Consider the following 19151-nt stretch of genomic DNA (forward strand, 5'->3'; position numbering starts at 1 on the left):
ATGCATTTCCCCACTATATTTTCCACTGAATGCATCTGACGAAGTGAGCTGTAGCTCACGAAAGCTTATGCTCAAATAAATTTGTTAGTCTCCAAGGCGCCCCAAGTACTCCTTTTCTTAATTACAACACAGAATAGAAAGTATACAGTGCTCACTTTATATTTTTTACTACAAATATTTGCACTGTAAAAAACCAAAAGAAATAATAATTTTCAGTTCACCTAATACCAGTACTATAGTGCAGTCTTTTTTTATGAAAGTTGAACTTACAAATGTAGAATTATGTACAAAAAAACTGTTTTATTTTTGAATGCAATGTATAACGTTAGAGCCTACAAGTCCACTCAGTCCTATTTCAGCCAATCGCTCAGACAAACAGGTTTGGTTTCAATTTTCAGGAGACAATGCTGTTCGTTTACAATGTCACCTGAAAGTGAGAACAGGCATTCGCATGGAACAGTTGTAGCTGGCATTGCAAGACACTTGCATGCCAGATGTGATAAAGATCCATATGTCTCTTTATGCTTCAACCACCATTTCAGAAGACATGTGTCCATGCTTATGACGGGTTCTGCTCGATAATTATCCAAAGCAGAAACGGACCGACGCATGTTCATTTTCGTCATCTGAGTCTGATGCAACCAGCAGAAAGTTGACTTTCTTTTTTGGTGGTTCGGGTTCTATTGTTTCCAGATCTGAGCATTGCTCTTTTAAGACTTCCGAAAGCATGCTGCACACCTTGTCCCTCTCAGATTTTTGAAAGGCACTTAAGATTCTTAAACCTTGTGTCCAGTTCTGTAGCTATTTTTAGAAATCTCACATTGGTACCTTCTTTGTGTGTTGTCAAATCTGCAGTGAAAGTGTTCTTAAAACAAACTTGCTGGGTCATCATCTGAGACTGCTATAACATGAAATGTATGGCAAAATGCGGTAAAATCGAACAGGAAACATACAGTTCTCCCCCAAGGAGTTCAGTCACAAATTTAATGAATGCATTCTTTTTTAATAAGCATCATTAGCATGGAAGCATGTCCTCTGGAATGGTGACTGAAGCCTGAAGGGGCATATGAATGTTTAGCATATCTGGGACAAAAATGTCTTGCAACACCGGCTACAAAAGTGCCATTCAAATGCCTGTTCTCCCTTTCAGGTGATCTTGTAAATAAGAAGCAGGCAGCAGTATCTCCTGTAAATGTAAACGTTTGTCTTTAGCGATTGGCTGAACAAGAAGTATGACTGAATGGACTTGTAGGCTCTAAACTTTAACATTGTTTTGTTTTTGAGTACAGTTATGTAACAAAAATCTGCATTTGTAAGTTATACTTTCATGACAAAGAGATGGCTACAGCACTTGTATGAGGTGACTTGAAAAATACTATTTCTTTTATTAAGTAAATATTTGTAATAAAAAACAAAGTGCGCACTATACACTTTGTATTCTATGCAGTAATAGAAATCAATATACTTGAAAATGTAGAAAAACATCCAAAAATATTTAATTTAAATTGCTATTCTATTGTATAACAGCGAGATTAATCGCAGTTCTTTTTTTTTTTTTGATTTAGTCATGTGAGTTAACTGCGCTTAATCGACAGCCCTAATTAAAGTGTGTGTTTTAGTGTGCCCAGATTACTAGCAATCTGGGTTACTCTGTATAGGTGACACATCCTTATAGTTATTCTCGTAATTTTTCTGTTGTATAAAATCATTGCTGCTAAAGTTTGCATATTTTCTTCCAGATAGTTGATAAATATTGAATAGTTGGGCTGAGAATGATCCTAGTGGTAAGGCACTTAAACACGTCACTTGATGATTTCACACTAACTGTTTGGAGACTTAACTTAAACATGATACCAAATGTAAAGGCGAGGAGCAGTAATTTCCCTTGGCTGCAGGCTAATGTATTCTGCTACTCTTTAAATGGAGAAATGTTAAGTGGAAGCAGCATGGGAAGGAGTATTGAAATTTTGAAAAAATCCTTTGGGAGTGGAGATGATGCAGTTACAGGATGTACTCCCTGACACAGTTAAAACGTGGCTTGTTTTAAAAGTAGACAGGACCAGACCAAATTATGGTCCAGAAATGTTGCTAGATCCCACAGTTAAAACATGGTCCAGTCCTGCCTACACTGTAAATCTGGATTATTTGAACCATAATGGAGCATGCTAGGAGACTATGTACTACTGTGTTATGGATTGAATTAATGCTGGTTTCCCCAAAATGATTAGCTCTGTCACTGGGAGTAGAACCAGGCTTACTACAGTTGTGGTGAAGTATTAGTGTGGACAGGATTTCTTCTGTCCATCTCTCCTGGATTCTACGAACAAAACCATGGTTTAGTGACTCACCTTCGGTACTCAGCATGATTTTAAATGCGAAACAAAATTATGAAATGCAAAATCCTTATCCTTGCTGGCCAGCTAGAGCCCTGCTAGCGACAACTTTTTGAATGCTAGTGGGGAGCTGAATCCATTGTTGACTTAAACTGCTAAGTGGATAAAATGTAGAAAGCTTGGAACTGAAGTTTAATTTTTAAACAGTTAACATGATTCTAGGTATTCTCCCTGAATGTTACACAAATATTTATAGGTAGCATTCAAATAACTCTCTGGTTGCTTTCTGTTAATATGTGGCTTGGGCCAAGAGGCTGGAAGTACAGCCGGTACTTGGCAATCTACTCACCTGTTTGGCATTGACAATAGGGACATCTTCTCTGGGGACTTTGGTTTTTTTGTTGTTGTTGGTTGTTGTAGATTGGTGGTTGCTAAACTATTAGTTATTGCAGAATCTGAGTTCAGATTCTTTAAAAATAGGTTTAGTCTGTGTTTATAGAGAAACTTCCAAATATCACCCAAGGAAGTAATCTCTTGAATATGCAGGATGACAGCTCCAGCATCTTATAAAGCTGTTCCTGAGTTTCCCAAGCAGTCAAATGAAGTTAATGATGTTCAGGACACTTTTGCTGCTACTATTCAGAACTCCATGTGCAGCATCGAGGGCTTCAAAAATCCAGGAATCATGTCATTGATTCTGGTTCTTGGGAAAGTTATGAGCTGTTGACAGGAAAATGGAGTCTAGAACAAATTCATACACTCATTGCTGGACCACTTTGTAGGATTTGATAAGATCAATCATGGAATTCTGCTGTCCTGCCTCAGATGTGGCAGAGAGTAGCAAGATAGACTGAAGTAATCTTAGTGCTATTTCAACTGGATGAGGCTGCTCCTGGAGAGTTGTGCTGAGCATCTGATCCTCCACTTCCATAGCTCTCGCCTCCCCATCTTGTTCATCTGTATGAACTGCTTGGGTAGAGTGAAAGCATGGACTGAAATACCAGCAAGGTTCAAATGGCACTAAGGACCACTAACTCACTTTGCATAAATCAGAAACAACCATCTGATTGTAATGACTTCGGTCACAATTCATCTGAGCTGGGTTTGTTGAAAATTCTTTTTAAGGGAGTACATCCTGGTGTGTATTAAATACAGTATGTGAAAAGAAGGGGATATAGACATTGGTACCTTTTAATGTCCCATAAGTGTATTCCACTGGGGCTATCTTTCTAGCACATAGCAGCCTGAACCTCCAAATAGTGCCTAGTTTAGCCATCATTTTATGGTGCTGAAGTAGCTTGATACCTACAAGACAAGAAGGAAAATCCAGTTTTTCCTTCCATTTCTTGCTCTGACTCACTGTAGACTGACGTTGCCAAAGAGCTGGCAGGCTCAGCCCCCTTGGAAGAAAGGGTTGTCTCATGTTGATGACTGGTTTGTTGTGAATTTTTTCCACCCCTAAAAATGCAATATTTTTTTTCTGTAAAGCAATAAAACTGGAAAATTCCCTTCAGGGTTTTTAAGTGAAACAGAAAAGGTGTACTTTGTTTCACTTCATAAGCATATATATTCCTCAGACACAACTGCGTATATTGTCCAGAATTGTTTTAATCCAGCGGAATTCTGCACCACTGCACATGCGCAGAATTCATGTCCTCTGCTGATTGTATTTTCTGTGGCGCCCCTCCCCCCAAAAAAAATTTCTGATAGCAAGGTGCTGTAGTTATGCCTCTTGCCCACCAGTGGTTGCTGTGGCACCAGAACAGAGGGTGCCTGGCTCATCTACCGTATCAGGTACTTTTCCGTACTTTTCTCACCCATCCAACAGTCCTCCAGGTTCACTCCCAGGATCCTTCCCAGCAATTACTTCCTCCTCCCTCAATTCCTCCATTACCTCTGACTCCCCCAAGACTTTGCAGTGCTTTTGAAGGTTGCGGGAAATATGTTTGTCTTGTAATTTAAATAAATTATTACTCAAAGTTCTGTATTACTATGCCTAGTAAGGAATCTATTTGTCAAAAAACATTTCCTGAATCTTTTTCTCTGTCCTTATTGTTAGTCATATTTGCTGACAGTTATTTTGAAATAAATTATCAAAATAATTGAAACTGGTGTGATTATATTGTGGTATTTTGACTAATAAAATATGCAGAATTTTTAATTTTTGGTGCAGAATTCCCCTCGAGTAAACTATTTATCATTATTGTGTTTACCCTTGGATATGGATATACTTGCTTTTTCGCAATCTAACCTATTAAATTTTGATCTGAACAGTCGAAGTGCGAAGAATGTTCTTGATTCTGAGCTGGCTGGAGTGGCTTTCCATTTTCTTTTTTGAAAACTGGTAACATTCTGAATTCAGTTGTCCTATTTCAACAGTTTTTCTAAATAACTGATGTGACAAGCTGCTTTTTAGACTGAGTCGAAATTTGTATTCTAATTTTAAATGGTAGAAGGAGGAACTCACTTATGTTCCATTGGTCACAAATTAACTTTTTATTCCTGTTCTGGACTCAATCTTTGATTTGTGATCAGTCAAGACTAAGTTTGAGAAGTTCCTGAAGCTTGTTTGGGACTTTCCTTAAGTAGTTCCAGTTGTTTGCTTATTAGGTGAAAGCAGATTTCCATTCAGACTGCAACAGTAGTGTCATCAGATTGCAGTCTGTCAGGTCTTCTGAAAATGCCTTTGTTGGCTTTACAGTAGAACTCACAGTTACGAACACCTCTGGAATAGAGGTTGTTTGTAACTCTGACATGTTCTTAAATCTAAACAAAATGTTTTAGGTGTGGTTTTTTTTCAAAAGTATACAGCTGAACATTGACTTAATATAGCTTTGAAACTTTACTATGTAGAAAAATGCTGCTTTTAGTCATCTTAATTTAAAAGAAACAAGTACAGAAAGTTTCCTTACCTTATTAAAGCTTTTTTAAATCTTTTCCTTTATATTTTTAGTAGTTTACATTTAACGCAGTACTGTACTTACTTTCCATATCTGCTGTTGCTGGATTGCATACTTTCAGTTCCAAATGAGGTGTGTGGTTGACTGAACAGTTTGTAACTCTGAGGTTCTACTGTATATGTTTAGTGCTGTTATATAGAATCCATTAGGTCAAAAGCATGCTACATTTTGATCAGTCATTCTTGTACACAGTGCAAATGTCAACATACTTAATGACAGTTGGATGCAGATGTAGAGAAACAATTTTCCTGAGTGTCTCTGTATTTTAACTATCCATCTGCCCTCTTTCAATCAATTATGCTGCTAATGGCAATTGTAGAAGAATGTTTGTTTGAACCACCATAGTGTGCTTTAGATCACTTTAGGTCTTAATACTTTCTCAGTGAGCTGCAGTGTGCTCTCCATTCATGTGTCAGAAGTTTAGATGGTTGTACCTAAATTTTCATCCTTATTTCATTTTTCTTTTCAGAGTAAATAAAAGACCATATTATGCTTCTGTCGGCACTCTTGGATGGCATCTTCAGCAACTTGTATGCAAATGAGGTTTTCCTTCTAATGTATAGAATCACTTCTATTAAATACAGGTTTCAGAGTAGCAGCCGTGTTAGTCTGTATTCGCAAAAAGAAAAGCAGTACTTGTGGCACCTTAGAGACTAACAAATTTATTTGAGCATAAGCTTTCGTGAGCTACAGCTCACTTCATCGATGAAGTGAGCTGTAGCTCATGAAAGCTTATGCTCAAATAAATTTTAGCCTCTAAGGTGCCACAAGTACTGCTTTTCTTTTTTCTATTAAATAGGAACACTTTTTCCCTTTAGAGATTGTATAATACTTACTGGGTCAATTCTCATTTTCAGCAAGTGATGTGCATTAGTGTACCTGATTCTTTTATTCCTCGGTTCTTTCCCTAGCTTTTCTGTTGCTGCATCTAGTAGTGAACCAGCAAGTTTAAATCAGTCTGGAAGAGTATATCCAGGGCAAAGTGTCTGAACAATTTAAATAAATGGATTTTTTGTGTGTGCTGCACTGAAGGTTATAAAAAAGTTGCAACTCGAAGTTCAAGTCTTTTTTTTTAATGGCATAATTACTGATTAATCTTTACTGTACTTTAGGGTGTTGAAGATGAATGGAGACCACTCCTGAATGCAGCTGGCATGGAATTACTACTGGAAACTTGGAACCAGACACTTTTTCTTAAATCATCCTGGCAATATTTTGATAGTGGCATATCCCTTGCTAGGTCATCAAAAACTCTGTGTTGTGGTCTTCTATGTCAATAGACAAGTTTCCTTCAATAATGAATTTGACCTTTGAGTTATCCAGAGCAACTGATTATTTTTTTTTTACTTGATACAAGAATGAACATCTTCCATCTTGCTACTTACCAGCTTTTGTCAATATTTACATTTTACTTTTAGAAAGTGTGTTTTTATTTCTTCTTCCTTCAATTTTGAACACAGAGTCCGATAAATTCACACACTATTTATTTGATAATGTCTGGTAATCCCTATGCACTAATGATCTGCTTTCAATATTGATCAGCAGCTTTAACATTTATTGTTGGAATCAGAAACAACCATAAAGTGAATTCTGACACTGACTACTGAAAAATAAGATGAGCTAGTGAGCCTTATCACGTTATTGGGTGCACAACTCACCTTGAAGTTGTTCTTAGATTCTATCAAACAATGTGCTTTTAATAGTTCAGGACTTACCCTCTTCCTTCTTTTCAACACCCAATGAAAAATGATTTTGCCCATTAGTCATGCCCTGCTCTCTCCAGTGACTCCACCCATTTCCCTCCCCTCCCCCCCCGACAGCTCTAGAACTTGATTTATTGTTTCCTAGTAGTCCTATTAAAACACAGGATTTTTATAACTTCTGTTTTAGACTTGGTAAAGTTCTCAGTCACAGACTGAAGTTCGAACCTGATATTTATAAGATCAAAAACATTTTAAAGATTATCTTTGTGAATATTTCAGAGTAACCTAGGAATTGAAAAATTTTAGAGAGGTCCCATCCATGGAAAAACTAAATAAAAGCACTGAAGGGTCTGGGAGTTTCACAAAGCTGCAAGCAGCATCATTATCAGTGGGCCAATGCTGTTGATAGAAAGGGATGTTATGGAGTAGGCAAATTCTTCAGAATTTGCCTTTTCCACACATCAGCCTTGCCTGGGTTCACTTTAACCGGGGTGGGGGGTCTTCTCAAGGCATTGGGAAGTCTAAGAGATAGTGATGCTTACATCTGATTTGAAGGACGTGTTGAGCTGGACATCATCTTCATATTGCTGACATTTTAGACTGTAGAGTCTTGCCAGATTCCCAAGTCTTACAGTTTCTGCAGTAAGATGAGGGACAGGGTAGAGCTTTGCTGAACTTGGTAGATGAATGCTCTGGGAGTGTTGGAACAGTTCCCATCACATCTGTCTGGGTTGGTCTGAGAGAGAAGATTCTGACAATTTTAGGATGAATGCTTATAGTTTCTTGAAGGGAGATAGAAGAATGTGATGGTCATTAGCTGTGTTGAATGCCACATATAGGCCCAGTAGGTTAAGTATGCATTTCTGTGGACAGGAGGGTATCGTCCACAAGGGCAACAAGTAATGTCTATGCCATGCCTTGGCCTGAACCCTGACTGAGATGGCTCCAAGGCTGTGGAGCATGTTAAGTAGGTCTGGAGATGATTGTAAGCAAGCTAATCAAGAAGATGGCATAGGAAGGTGAAGCTTAACATAAGGTGGTAATTAGCCAAGGTTACCTGTGCAGAGTACTAATTTCTTTAGGACTAGCAAAATACAGTTGCTTTAAGGTGGGAGGTAGCATTTTCTCTTAGAAGGAAATATTTACAGTCTTTTTTGGGGGGCGGCAAGGGTCTGAGGAGAACTTTCACTAGCCAGGAGGAACAGGGATTAGTCACATATGGTGGACCTGATTGTTAACACTTGTGCTATACAAGTCTGTAAGCCTGAGAGAATTGGATACTCTGGTGTTTGTTTAATGATCTGAAAAAGGACTGTGTGGGATGCAGAACCAGAGTGCCTTCTCCTATCTCTGAGCAAGTGGGGCATGTGTCAAGCTTGTTTATACTAAATTACAGTATAAATATTTTAGTATAAATTTAAAGTAATAAAGGTGTTGATACAAATGTACATATTTACCAAGTGTTAACATAGGTGAAGGCTGAAGTTAAAAAGAAGCGGAAATAGTGAGTGGTTTTAGGAAAATATCCCCCTCGATGCTCTTAATTGAATCAGCTTAGTGCACAATTTGATGTTCCATTTAATTGCATAGCTATATCACTGTTAGCTTTGTATTTGGGGTATACTGACTTTAAATAAAATCAATACACATTTTAGAAACACATTTTTAACTCTTCTCTAACAGTCTTTACCTATTTGATGTATTAAAAGTATAAGCTAACTGCTTGAAAGGTTGTTGAAATACTCTGGTAATATATACCTGCTTTCTTTAATCAGCGACTTGTTTTACTAAATTACACTTCTTCAGAGACTTCATTGTTAACTAATATACATTAGCAAGTGTTGTATTTCTTATTTATTAGATCTTTTCCTTTGCTAAGCAATGAACAAAAACGAGGTGGAAGTTTAAAGAGACTTTTTTTTTTCCCCTTGCATTTTCTACATCCAGTTGGTTTCTCAGATTAGGATGAAGTCATCCAAATTTAGGAAACGAAATTTTCATCACCTTTAGAACAGACTCCTCCTGGAACATAAGCAGGATTGTCACTTCTATTAACTCATGACCAATGTGGCTGGCCAGTGACTTCTACTTTTTAGTTATGACTACCTGACGGACACACTATCTTTGCCATCATCCTTCATGTCAGTAACCCACTTCTCAGAATGCTATTTCATTGTTGCTATCAATCCCCTAACTTTTTTGTCTTTTTACATGCATGTGATCCTTTCCGAACACTGGTGAATGATACAGGAAGCTCTTAAAAATTTCCCCAGATAGGATCTCTTTAAACCTAGAGACATGGTAGGTTCCCCCCCAAATGATGGGTACTACAATGTACGCTCTAGTTTAATCACAATTTATTAGGCTTGTTGCAGGAATCACTGTAATGATATTCTGTGTCATACAGGAGGCCAGAATACATGGTGTCAAAATCTGTTAATTATTCATAGAATGCTGTTAAAACTAGGCATTTCTATACAACTGATATAAAAAGTAACTGTATTCATTAATACTTTTTCAACTGGAGAACAATCAAGAACATTTAATTTGAAGTGTGTTTCTACAAAAGGAAAAAAGAAAAGGAGTACCCGTGTCACCTTAGAGACTAACAAATTTATTAGAGCATAAGCTTTCGTGAGCTACAGCTCACTTCATCGGATGCAAATGAGCTGTAGCTCACGAAAGCTTATGCTCTAATAAATTTGTTAGTCTCTAAGGTGCCACGGGTACTCCTTTTCTTTTTGCGAATACAGACTAACACGGCTGCTACTCTGAAACCTGTCATTATTCAAAAGGGAAACAAAGTTACTGAGACTTTAAAGACTAGCTGTTATTCTATAGTCTAGCTATAAAATTCCTTTATCCATTCTGTTCAAGTTGAGAACATAAGTGCTTACAGGTTCAGAGCTCTAGATTGGGGCTCATTGAGGCAGGGACTTTCTGCATTTATATATCACCGAGTGCAGTGGGACCACAATCCCTACTAGGGCTTTTTTATGCTGTTGTAAAATAAATTAGTAGTAATCTTTAGGATATTAAAGATTAGAAATGTGTGAAGAACCTTAGGGGATCTAGCAAAGCTAACTGAATGACAACATTATGGCAAATGAAAATCCATTGTGTTTAAATGCCAGGTCAATATGGGGAGGAATAATTTAAATAAGTTGTAAATGTCACTATGTTCCAAACTAACTGTAACCACACAGGAAAGACTTGGGTATCATTGTATTCAGCTCAATAAAAACAGCTGCTCTGTGCTTAGCAATGGTCAAAAAAAAAAACAAACTTCAGATGTATGAAGAATGGAATAAAAAAAATATTGTCATATTTAAATTGAAGGTAGCCCTCACCAGGACTGCTGTGTTCAATTCTGGTTACCTCATCTAAAGAGTAGAAATGGATGTGGTTCAAGGAAAGGTCACAAAAATGATTATTTTTTGAGGTTTTTTTATGAGGGGAGCGTGAAATATTAAGACTCTTTAAAGAGGGAAGTGACTAAAGGGGACATGATAGAAGTATACAAAATTATTGAGGGGTTCAGAGAAGGTAAGTTAGTTGTGCTTACTTATCTTTTCCAATAATGGATAAACAAGGGGACAGCCAATGAAATTGGAAAGTGGAAACCTTAAAACTTATAAAAGTAAATACGATTTTATGCAATGAACAATTAACCTCTGGCAGTCATGGCTGCTGTATATGGAGGCCAAGAGCTTAGCAGGACTTTTTTTAAAATGTTCAGTTTCTGGATAATGAGGACATACAGTTACATTACTAGAGTCAAATCCTAACACTTCAGTGTAGAATTGGCCACTAAGTGACCAGATCAGAAAGAAACTTTCCAATTGGCAAAGAGATTCTTGCTTTTTCTCTGAAGTATCTGGTACAGGCTGCTATTGGAAACAAGTTACTGATCCAGTTAGTAAATTGATCTGATCCAATATGGTGGGCCCATTTATTCTGTTAATCTGATAATCAGTCTTTTCTGTGGTTAAATTTTTATTGGAACACTTTTTCTTAAAAAGATGGCTGCATTTCTTACTGGGTAACAACACCAACTGATTATTTAGGGACCAAATTAGCAATATGGGTTCAAAACCTGCAGGGTTTAAGAAGAATTTCCAGCTCCTGGTTACTTATGGTCTCCTCTTTTGCACATGTAATACTTCAAAATGTTTTCCTCTGATTATACAGATATTCTTACAGTACTTCATTGTACTCTGCAAAGTTTAGAGTTGCTGGATTTCCAGCACCATCTCTTCATTGGTGATACAAAAGCATCATTAAGATTTAAGAAAAGCCAGCTCTGGATTAGAGTAAATTGGCTTTTGAGAGTAAGGATAAATTACTTCAAGTATTTGCTTTTCATGGCTGAGTTGGATCAATTAATCACCTTAATCTGTACTACTTCTGAAGATGTACCTGGTAAGAAAACTGTCAAGTATAAATTTAAAGGTGGTTTGTGGGGGCAGGGGATCTTGCAACTTCTTCCCCTGAGTTGTTATATTTTGCCTGAATAATGATTTTCTCTTGACTAGTTGCAGAGGGTAGAGAGTTTTCAAGCTATTTATTAAGGCGGATTTCAAAGCAGAGGAAAGCGTGTCTCCAGGTAAAAATAACAAGGGTGGAACAAACCTTACTATGTGGCAGAAATTTCCAAAGTACACTTTGCTGAAGACAACCTGGTATGAAATTAGTTTCCAGGAATTTTTTGAATTCAAAATCCAGTTGAACAAAGTAAAACACAACCATAGTTTCATTGTAATTGAACGTAACTATATCTTAACAATTTATTTAAAATAGTGTAAATGATTGTTAAATATGGTAACTCCTAGAATGAGGTCATATTTTCACAGATGGAAATGCACTTTATTCAGAATTAGTTTGCACATTTTAGCACATTGGGGACTTCAATTTGACTTCACTGTACTTAGAATTTCACTATCAGTTTTCTGTAAATGAGTTTTACTGAACATGTTTGTTTCTAAGTGCTTTATAGGCAAGTCTTGAGCATGCAGCGTATTTGGGGGAGTTAAGAGTGAATTGTAAGGCTGGTACATGTTAACAGGTGTGGTTATGGCAGAGAGATAGTATATAAGTGGTTTCAGAGTAGCAGCCGTGTTAGTCTGTATTCGCAAAAAGAAAAGGAGTACTTGTGGCACCTTAGAGACTAACAAATTTATTAGCGCATAAGCTTTCGTGAGCTACAGCTCACTTCATCGGATGCATTTGGTGGAAAAAACAGAGGAGAGATTTATATATACACACACACACACACAGAGAACATGAAACAATGGGTTTATCATACACACTGTAAGGAGAGTGATCACTTAAGATAAGCCATCACCCACAGCAGGGGGGGGAAGGAGGAAAACCTTCCATGGTGACAAGCAGGTAGGCTAATTCCAGCAGTTAACAAGAATATCAGAAAGAAAAGGAGTACTTGTGGCACCTTAGAGACTAACAAATTTATTAGAGCATAAGCTTTCGTGAGCTACAGCTCACTTAAGGTGCCACAAGTACTCCTTTTCTTTTTGAGAATACAGACTAACACGGCTGCTACTCTGAAACCTAAGAATATCAGAGGAACAGTGGGGGGTGGGGTGGGGGGGAGAAATACCATGGGGAAATAGTTTTACTTTGTGTAATGACTCATCCATTCCCAGTCTCTATTCAAGCCTAAGTTAATTGTATCCAGTTTGCAAATTAATTCCAATTCAGCAGTCTCTCGTCGTGAACAGCTCTGCAGTCAGATTTATGAAAGCAGGAATTCACATCTTCCTATGTAGTGAAATGTTAATAGTATTGTGATGCTTGTGTAAGAACAATGCTACATTATTGCAGAATCACTGCTGAATGTCTTAAAACTCTTTCCTCGCTTTCATTAAAAACTTACTTTATGGATATTTTTGTTTGACAGTTGCCCAACTTCTTTGGAGATCTTACAAAACTGTGCAAAGAATAACCGGAGATTCACCCAGGTGTAAGTTACCAGAAAACCATAGTAATGCAACAGACAATGCCAAGAGATCATTTCTGTATAGATGAAACGTAAGAATGGAAGTGCATAGCTTAAACAGTCCTGTAGTGTCTTAAACATGTCATGACTCTGTGTTGAGCCTAAACTATTAGTAGAGGTTTAAGAGAATGCAAACAGATAGAGCTTATGTCAAAAAAGACTCTAGGGGCCTGATTCTCCTTTCTTGCTGGTGTAAATTAGGAGTAACTCCATTTGGTGTAAGTCAGGAATAACATTCGTTATCCCTTTGTCTAAATTGATACTATGATCATCTTTATTCAGAGTGACACAGAACAATGTAAATCTCATTAATCTGATTAATTTTAAAAATAAGTCTTGTAAATAGGCTTAATAGTGCATCACAGCTTTGAAGCTACATAAATTACAGTAAATGTATTTGGGTCCATGAAAAGAAAAAACTAGTGAGGTGCTGAAGGTGCTCTTGGAAACCTCTTAGCTGTAATGCAAAATGTGAGCACAAGCTCTACTATTCTGAGCAGCAAGTTTGTTTATGGAAAAACATTGTAGCAATACAAGACACGTATTTGTTTTGGTTCATATCAATACGAAATTAGGAATAGGTCTACAAAATTCCCTGTGAAGCTGAACTTGGTTCCTTCTTTAAGAAGGAACTGCATAATTGGGTCACAACACAAGTTTTATAAGGTACAGAAACTTACGGTACTACTTTTTTATAAGAGGCAGTCTGTATGCAATTCTGGATTAAAATAGCTGTAGTAGCAAATACTGTGCTAGCTTTGTTTTGTTAAATATTGTCATTAGTAATTTATGGTGAGTGCTGCTGTTTTATGAAACGCTTGGAAGTATATTTGAACTATAATTCTTAGTCTGAAATTATTCTGCTTGTATTTTTCCATTAATTAACTCCAAGGTAAAAAAATCCATATTTTAATCTAACCCTTTTTTACTTTTTACATCAGTTAATTGCTGAGGAAATGGTAAAAGCTCTCATTGTATCACCAACATTTATGAACAGAATCACAACATGGTTATCCTATATCCTGGATGATTGAGGGGCAAGGCTGGGAGGGTGGCAGAGTAGATTTACGTAGTGCTTCCCAACTGGCTTTTGGGTTGGTGGAGATGAGAAATGGGAGCAGTGGATTACTGAAGAAATGTATGTGATGGTCCCTTTGTGTCAATGTTTTGGGGGCATCATTTAATTCTTTGCTCCTTTAGTGGATTTGCTGATGTAGATTTTTCTCATTTTTGGGGACTGTGGAAAGATATATTTTTCATAGATTGATAGATTTTTTAAGGCCAGAAGGGACTGTTCATGAAAGTCTAGTTTGACTTCCTGCATAACACATGCCATAGGATTTCCTTATGTCAATTCCTGTTTCAAGTCCAATAGCTGTGCCTGAATTAAAGAATATCTTTTAGTGGGGGGGGGGGGAATCCAGTCTTGATTTTAAAAATTGCCAGTGATGGAGAATCCACCACAACCCTTGGTAAGTTGTTCCAGTAGTTAATTCCCCTCCGTAATAAATTCAGACTAGAAATATGGCCCAGATTTTTATCTGGCTTCATCTTCCAGTCATATAATAATGTAAGAACGGCCATATTAGGTCAGACCAAAGGTCTGTCTAGCTCAGTGTCTTGTCTTCCGACAGTGGCCAATACCAGGTGCCCCAGAGGGAATGAACAGAACAGGTGGTAATTCATCCCGTCACCCATTCACAACTTCTGGCAAACAAAGGCTAGGGACACCATCCCTGCCTATCCTGACTAATAGCCATTGATGGAATATCCTCCATTAACTTATCTAGTTCTTTTTTTGAACCCTGTTACGTTGCTATACCCTGTGTCTGCTAGGTTGAACAGCTCTTATGAAATTTGTGTTCCCCATGTAGATATTTATAGACTGTGATCAAGTCACCCTTTATCTCTTCAATAAGCTATATTGAGCTCTTTGAGTTTCACTATAAGGCATATTTTCTAATCCTTTAATCATTTCTGTGGCTCTTCTCTGAACCCTCTCCAATTTTTCTATATCCTTCTTGAAGACCTAATGAGTGATACCTCTGCAAGTCAAATGGAACCTATTTTTGATGGTGAATAGTCTGGCTATGTATTTGCTGCAAAAAAAAAGTTAGTTATCTTAAGGGGGGACAACTCCCATTTACTATCCTGCTGTAAAATCCTGGTGGAGACAAGGCACTGTCATTTTTTACTCCAAAGTCAACCACAGGTGGAGTTTCTCCTAGCTACCACATGGTAAAAAACTAAATAGTGCCTTGTCTCCATTATAATTTTGTAGTGGAATAGGTAACATGCATCTGCTATCATGTGGTAAAAATGCTCCCTTTTTGTCTGTATGACAGTCATATGGTGTAGAATTCCCTTAGTATGTTCACTTTATTCGTCTTCACCTGTAGCAACTGTAAGTACTATGCTGTATTCTTCAGTGTATAGTCTAGCTTCTGCTGCTGTGATAAATCTTTGATCCTGCTTTGCCCATTCCCATTCCTACAGTGCTAAGAAATTTGCAAGTCATATAATGTACTCACAGGAATGCTCAAGAAAATGCAAACTTGTGTAGGTTGCAAATTTTGACAGAAATTGGTCCTGTTTTCTGAATTTATGGAAGTGTGATGGGATAAGATGTCAGGTTGAATGCTGAATGAAGACTAATTCAGGCATACGTGGCTACTAAGATGCAAGAGTTTGATTGGTGACTTTTTTGCATTGGTTTGGACTACGCTAGAAAATTAGTTCGGTTTAACTACGATGGTCAGGAGTGTGAAAAATCCACATCCCTGAGCAGTGTTTTTAAGCTAGCCTAACTCCCCATGTAGATAGCGCTAGGGTGACGGAAGAACACTTCAGTTGATCTAGCTACCACCTCTTGGAGGTGCTTTACCTACCCTAATGGGAGAGACTTTTCCGTCAGCGTAGGTAGTGTCTAAACTGAAGTGCTACAGTGGCACCAGTTTAAGTGGAGGCAAGCCCTTTAACTGCTTTCCCATATAGAGAGTAAATCTCTAATCCCGTATGGCTAACTGAATTAATTTATTGTATTTAAGTATACATGAAACACAAAAAATCTCTTGATCTTTAGTTGCTTTTGCCCCATAAAATACAAACCAACTACTAACTGCACACACAGATTCAGCAGAGTCCTTGAAGCCAAGCAAAGTAAGTGGGAAAAGCCACCTCTGCCAGAGATTTCAATCTTTAGTGCACAGACTCCATCCATGTCTTTCCCAAACTCTCTGAAAATAAATGAGATTTGCAGCATGCCTTGCAAGTGGACAGATGTGGGCTATTTTGGACAAGTTGAAGGGGGAGGCGTGAACTCAGAGTTCAGGGCCACTTTCAGATAGCATGCTGCTAACAACTTCCTCCCTTTTACATTGAGGGGGCCTCAGCTTGTGCACATCTGCTGACCCAACTTTTGGTAATATGACAGAAGGACAGATGTGATTTCTCAAATTGGCAGGTCCTATGTCATTAAGGCCATAATTGCACATGCGTATTAGCTTGGTTCCAGACTGTCGGAAACAGCTTCTCCCACTGCACTGCTCCCTCTGTCTAGTTGGCAGCTGCTATCAAGCGAAGTGCCCCAAGGGTCGGTCCTGGGGCAGGTTTTGTTCAGTATCTTCATTAATGATCTGGAAGATGGTGTGGATTGCACCCTCAGCAAGTTTTGCAGATGCTGGAGGATAGGGATAGGATACATAGGGACCTAGACAAATTAGAGGATTGGCTCAAAAGAAATCTGATGAGGTTCAACGAGGACAAGAGCAGAGTCCTGCACTTAGGACAGAAGAATCCCATGCACTGCTACAGACTAGGCACTGAGCAGTTAGGCAGTGGTTCTGCAGAAAAGGACCTGGGGTTACGGAGGACAAGAAGCTGGATATGAGTCAACAGTGTGCCCTTCCCAAGAAGGTTAACGGCATTTTGGGCTGTATAAGTAGAAGCATTGCCAGCAGATTGAGGGATGTGATCATTCCCCTCTATTCGGCATTGGTGAGGCCTCATCTGGAGTACTGTGTCCAGTTTTGGGCCCCACGCTACAAGAAGGATGTGGAAAAATTGGAAAGAGTCCAGCCGATGGCAACAAAAATGATTAGGGGGCTGGAGCACATGACTTATGAGGAGAGGCTGAGGGAACTGGAATTATTTAGTCTGCAGAAGAGAAGAACGAGGGGGGAGTTGATAGCAGCTTTCAACTACCTGAAAGGAGGTTCCAAAGTGGATGGATCTAGCCTCAGTGGTGGCAGATGATAGAACAAGGAGTAATGGTCTCAAGTTGCAGTGGGGGAGGTTTAGGTTGCATATTAGGAAAAACTTTTTCACTGGGAGGGTGGAGAAGCAGTGGAATGGGTTATCTAGGGAGGTGGTGGAATCTCCTTCCTTAGAGGTTTTAAAGGTCAGGCTTGACAAAGTCCTGGCTGGGACGATTTAGTTGGGGATTGGTCCTGGTTGGAGCAGGGGGTTGGACTAGATGACCTCCTGGGGTCCCTTCCAAGCCTGATAGTCTCTGATTCTGAAAAACTGGGCATAGATTTGTGCTATTGCAGCATTTTTAAGCCAATTTTCTTTACGTGCCAGGAATTCCTAAACTCTCTGAAAAATGTCAGATTAGAAAATGTTGTCCTACATAAAGGATTTTTGAGTAAAGGGGAAGATAGTAAAAAACAAAATACCCCAGGTTTTGTTTTACTTTTTATTTTTTGTTTAAATGATCATGCTGGAATCTTCTGCAATATGACCAATATGGCAGTCAAGCAATCAAATGTTTCACCAGCTCATTCCCTAGACGCTGAGGTGTTTAACTATGTAGAGTCGGACTATCCATCTGTGTAATACTTTGAAATTGGTTTGGGATTTGGCACTACATTTATAACCATTGTATCACTGTTGGATAGGAATTCGCCAGCAAGAATTTTAATTAATGCTATCCCCTTCTCAGTTACTTTCCCCATGTATGGGAACCAGACAGTTACCACAACTTCTGCACCTCCTTGAGTTAGTGAGTGGATTATTAGTCAAATCACATTTAGTAGCAATGGACGAATGCCTCTCAACGTGGATGTATCCAAATTACACTTGCATTTCATACAGCATATGTGTGCGCACACATTCCCTTACTTCATTTTATTTTTTGGAAGAAACAATTGGATTTTCTTGCAACTTGCTACAAATTGAGGGAAACAGCCCTTAAATCAATGATCAGGAGGTGGAGTGATACTATATAAAAATGGGCCAAAACATTAAATGTGGACATTGAAGCTTAAAAATATGGCTTGCTATGCAGAAGCATCAGGACTGACTGGATTTATTGATTTTTGTCCCATCACATAACAGGCCTTTAGGTAGCTCTAATGAGCCTGGAAGTTTACTAAGTGCTGTTTAAAATCAAATTGCCTGTTTCATGAGTGAGCAGGTGTTTTGTCCAATGTATAGATCACTGTTTGCCAGTAGTGGTTTACTTACTGCTCTATAGAAAAGGCCTTTGAGTAATACTTAATCCTAGTTCATTTACTAAATGAAATATACCAAATGTTAAAAGAATGAATTATTGCACCACTAGACTGTTGCAGGAATTGATCATCGTTCAGTTCTCGAATATCCTTCTATGCCATTTTAGACAGTATATGTTATCCTTCTGACAGATGGGGAGATATAAAAACGTTGCTTTTTTTTCTTGTGATTTTACTCCTTTTTGAAATTGTTTAGGAAGTTTTAACAGCCTTACAAATATTTGCTATGTGACTATCAAACAAAATGATGATCATTATGACCTAAGGGTTGTCTTCTTTTTTTTTAAAGAGAAACGAGTTGTGCAGTAATAGCAAATCTCCCTTTAACAGGATATTACCACATTAGAGAGAGCATCTTTACCCCATCCAGGAGATGTTGTTTCTGGTGATTTTATTAAATTGATAAAAATACTGGCTGTACTCATCGGTGTGCTGTTCTCTTGCAGGAAAATAGACTTTGAGTAGTGAATAAGTGATAACTAAATACCGAGTACTGGTTTGTCCTCTGTCTAATTTGCTGGGTACATAATTGATGATTTTTCCATAATCTCCTTTTTTGGAACCATTCTGCTGCTTTTGGACTCTTTTCCCCCCTTTTCATTGAGATGCTATTAGTAGTCTCATTG

At 38.1% G+C, this 19151-nt stretch overlaps 1 protein-coding gene across 2 annotated transcripts in view; it reads left to right on the forward strand.

The window, feature by feature from the left end:
* Positions 1 to 19151, forward strand: part of MKLN1 (muskelin 1) — a 187118-nt gene that overhangs the window by 1394 nt on the left and 166573 nt on the right. The window contains exon 2 of one of the 2 annotated variants that reach the window (XM_038377144.2): positions 12914 to 12976. The exons of the other annotated variant lie outside the window; for it this stretch is intronic. Within the exon in view, the coding sequence (XP_038233072.1) occupies positions 12914 to 12976 (63 nt within the window). The remainder of the gene's footprint in view (positions 1 to 12913; positions 12977 to 19151) is intronic. 2 annotated transcript variants of the gene reach the window in all.

The sequence above is a fragment of the Dermochelys coriacea genome, chromosome 1, assembly GCF_009764565.3.
Source record: "Dermochelys coriacea isolate rDerCor1 chromosome 1, rDerCor1.pri.v4, whole genome shotgun sequence".
Classification (NCBI taxonomy): Eukaryota; Metazoa; Chordata; order Testudines; family Dermochelyidae; genus Dermochelys; species Dermochelys coriacea.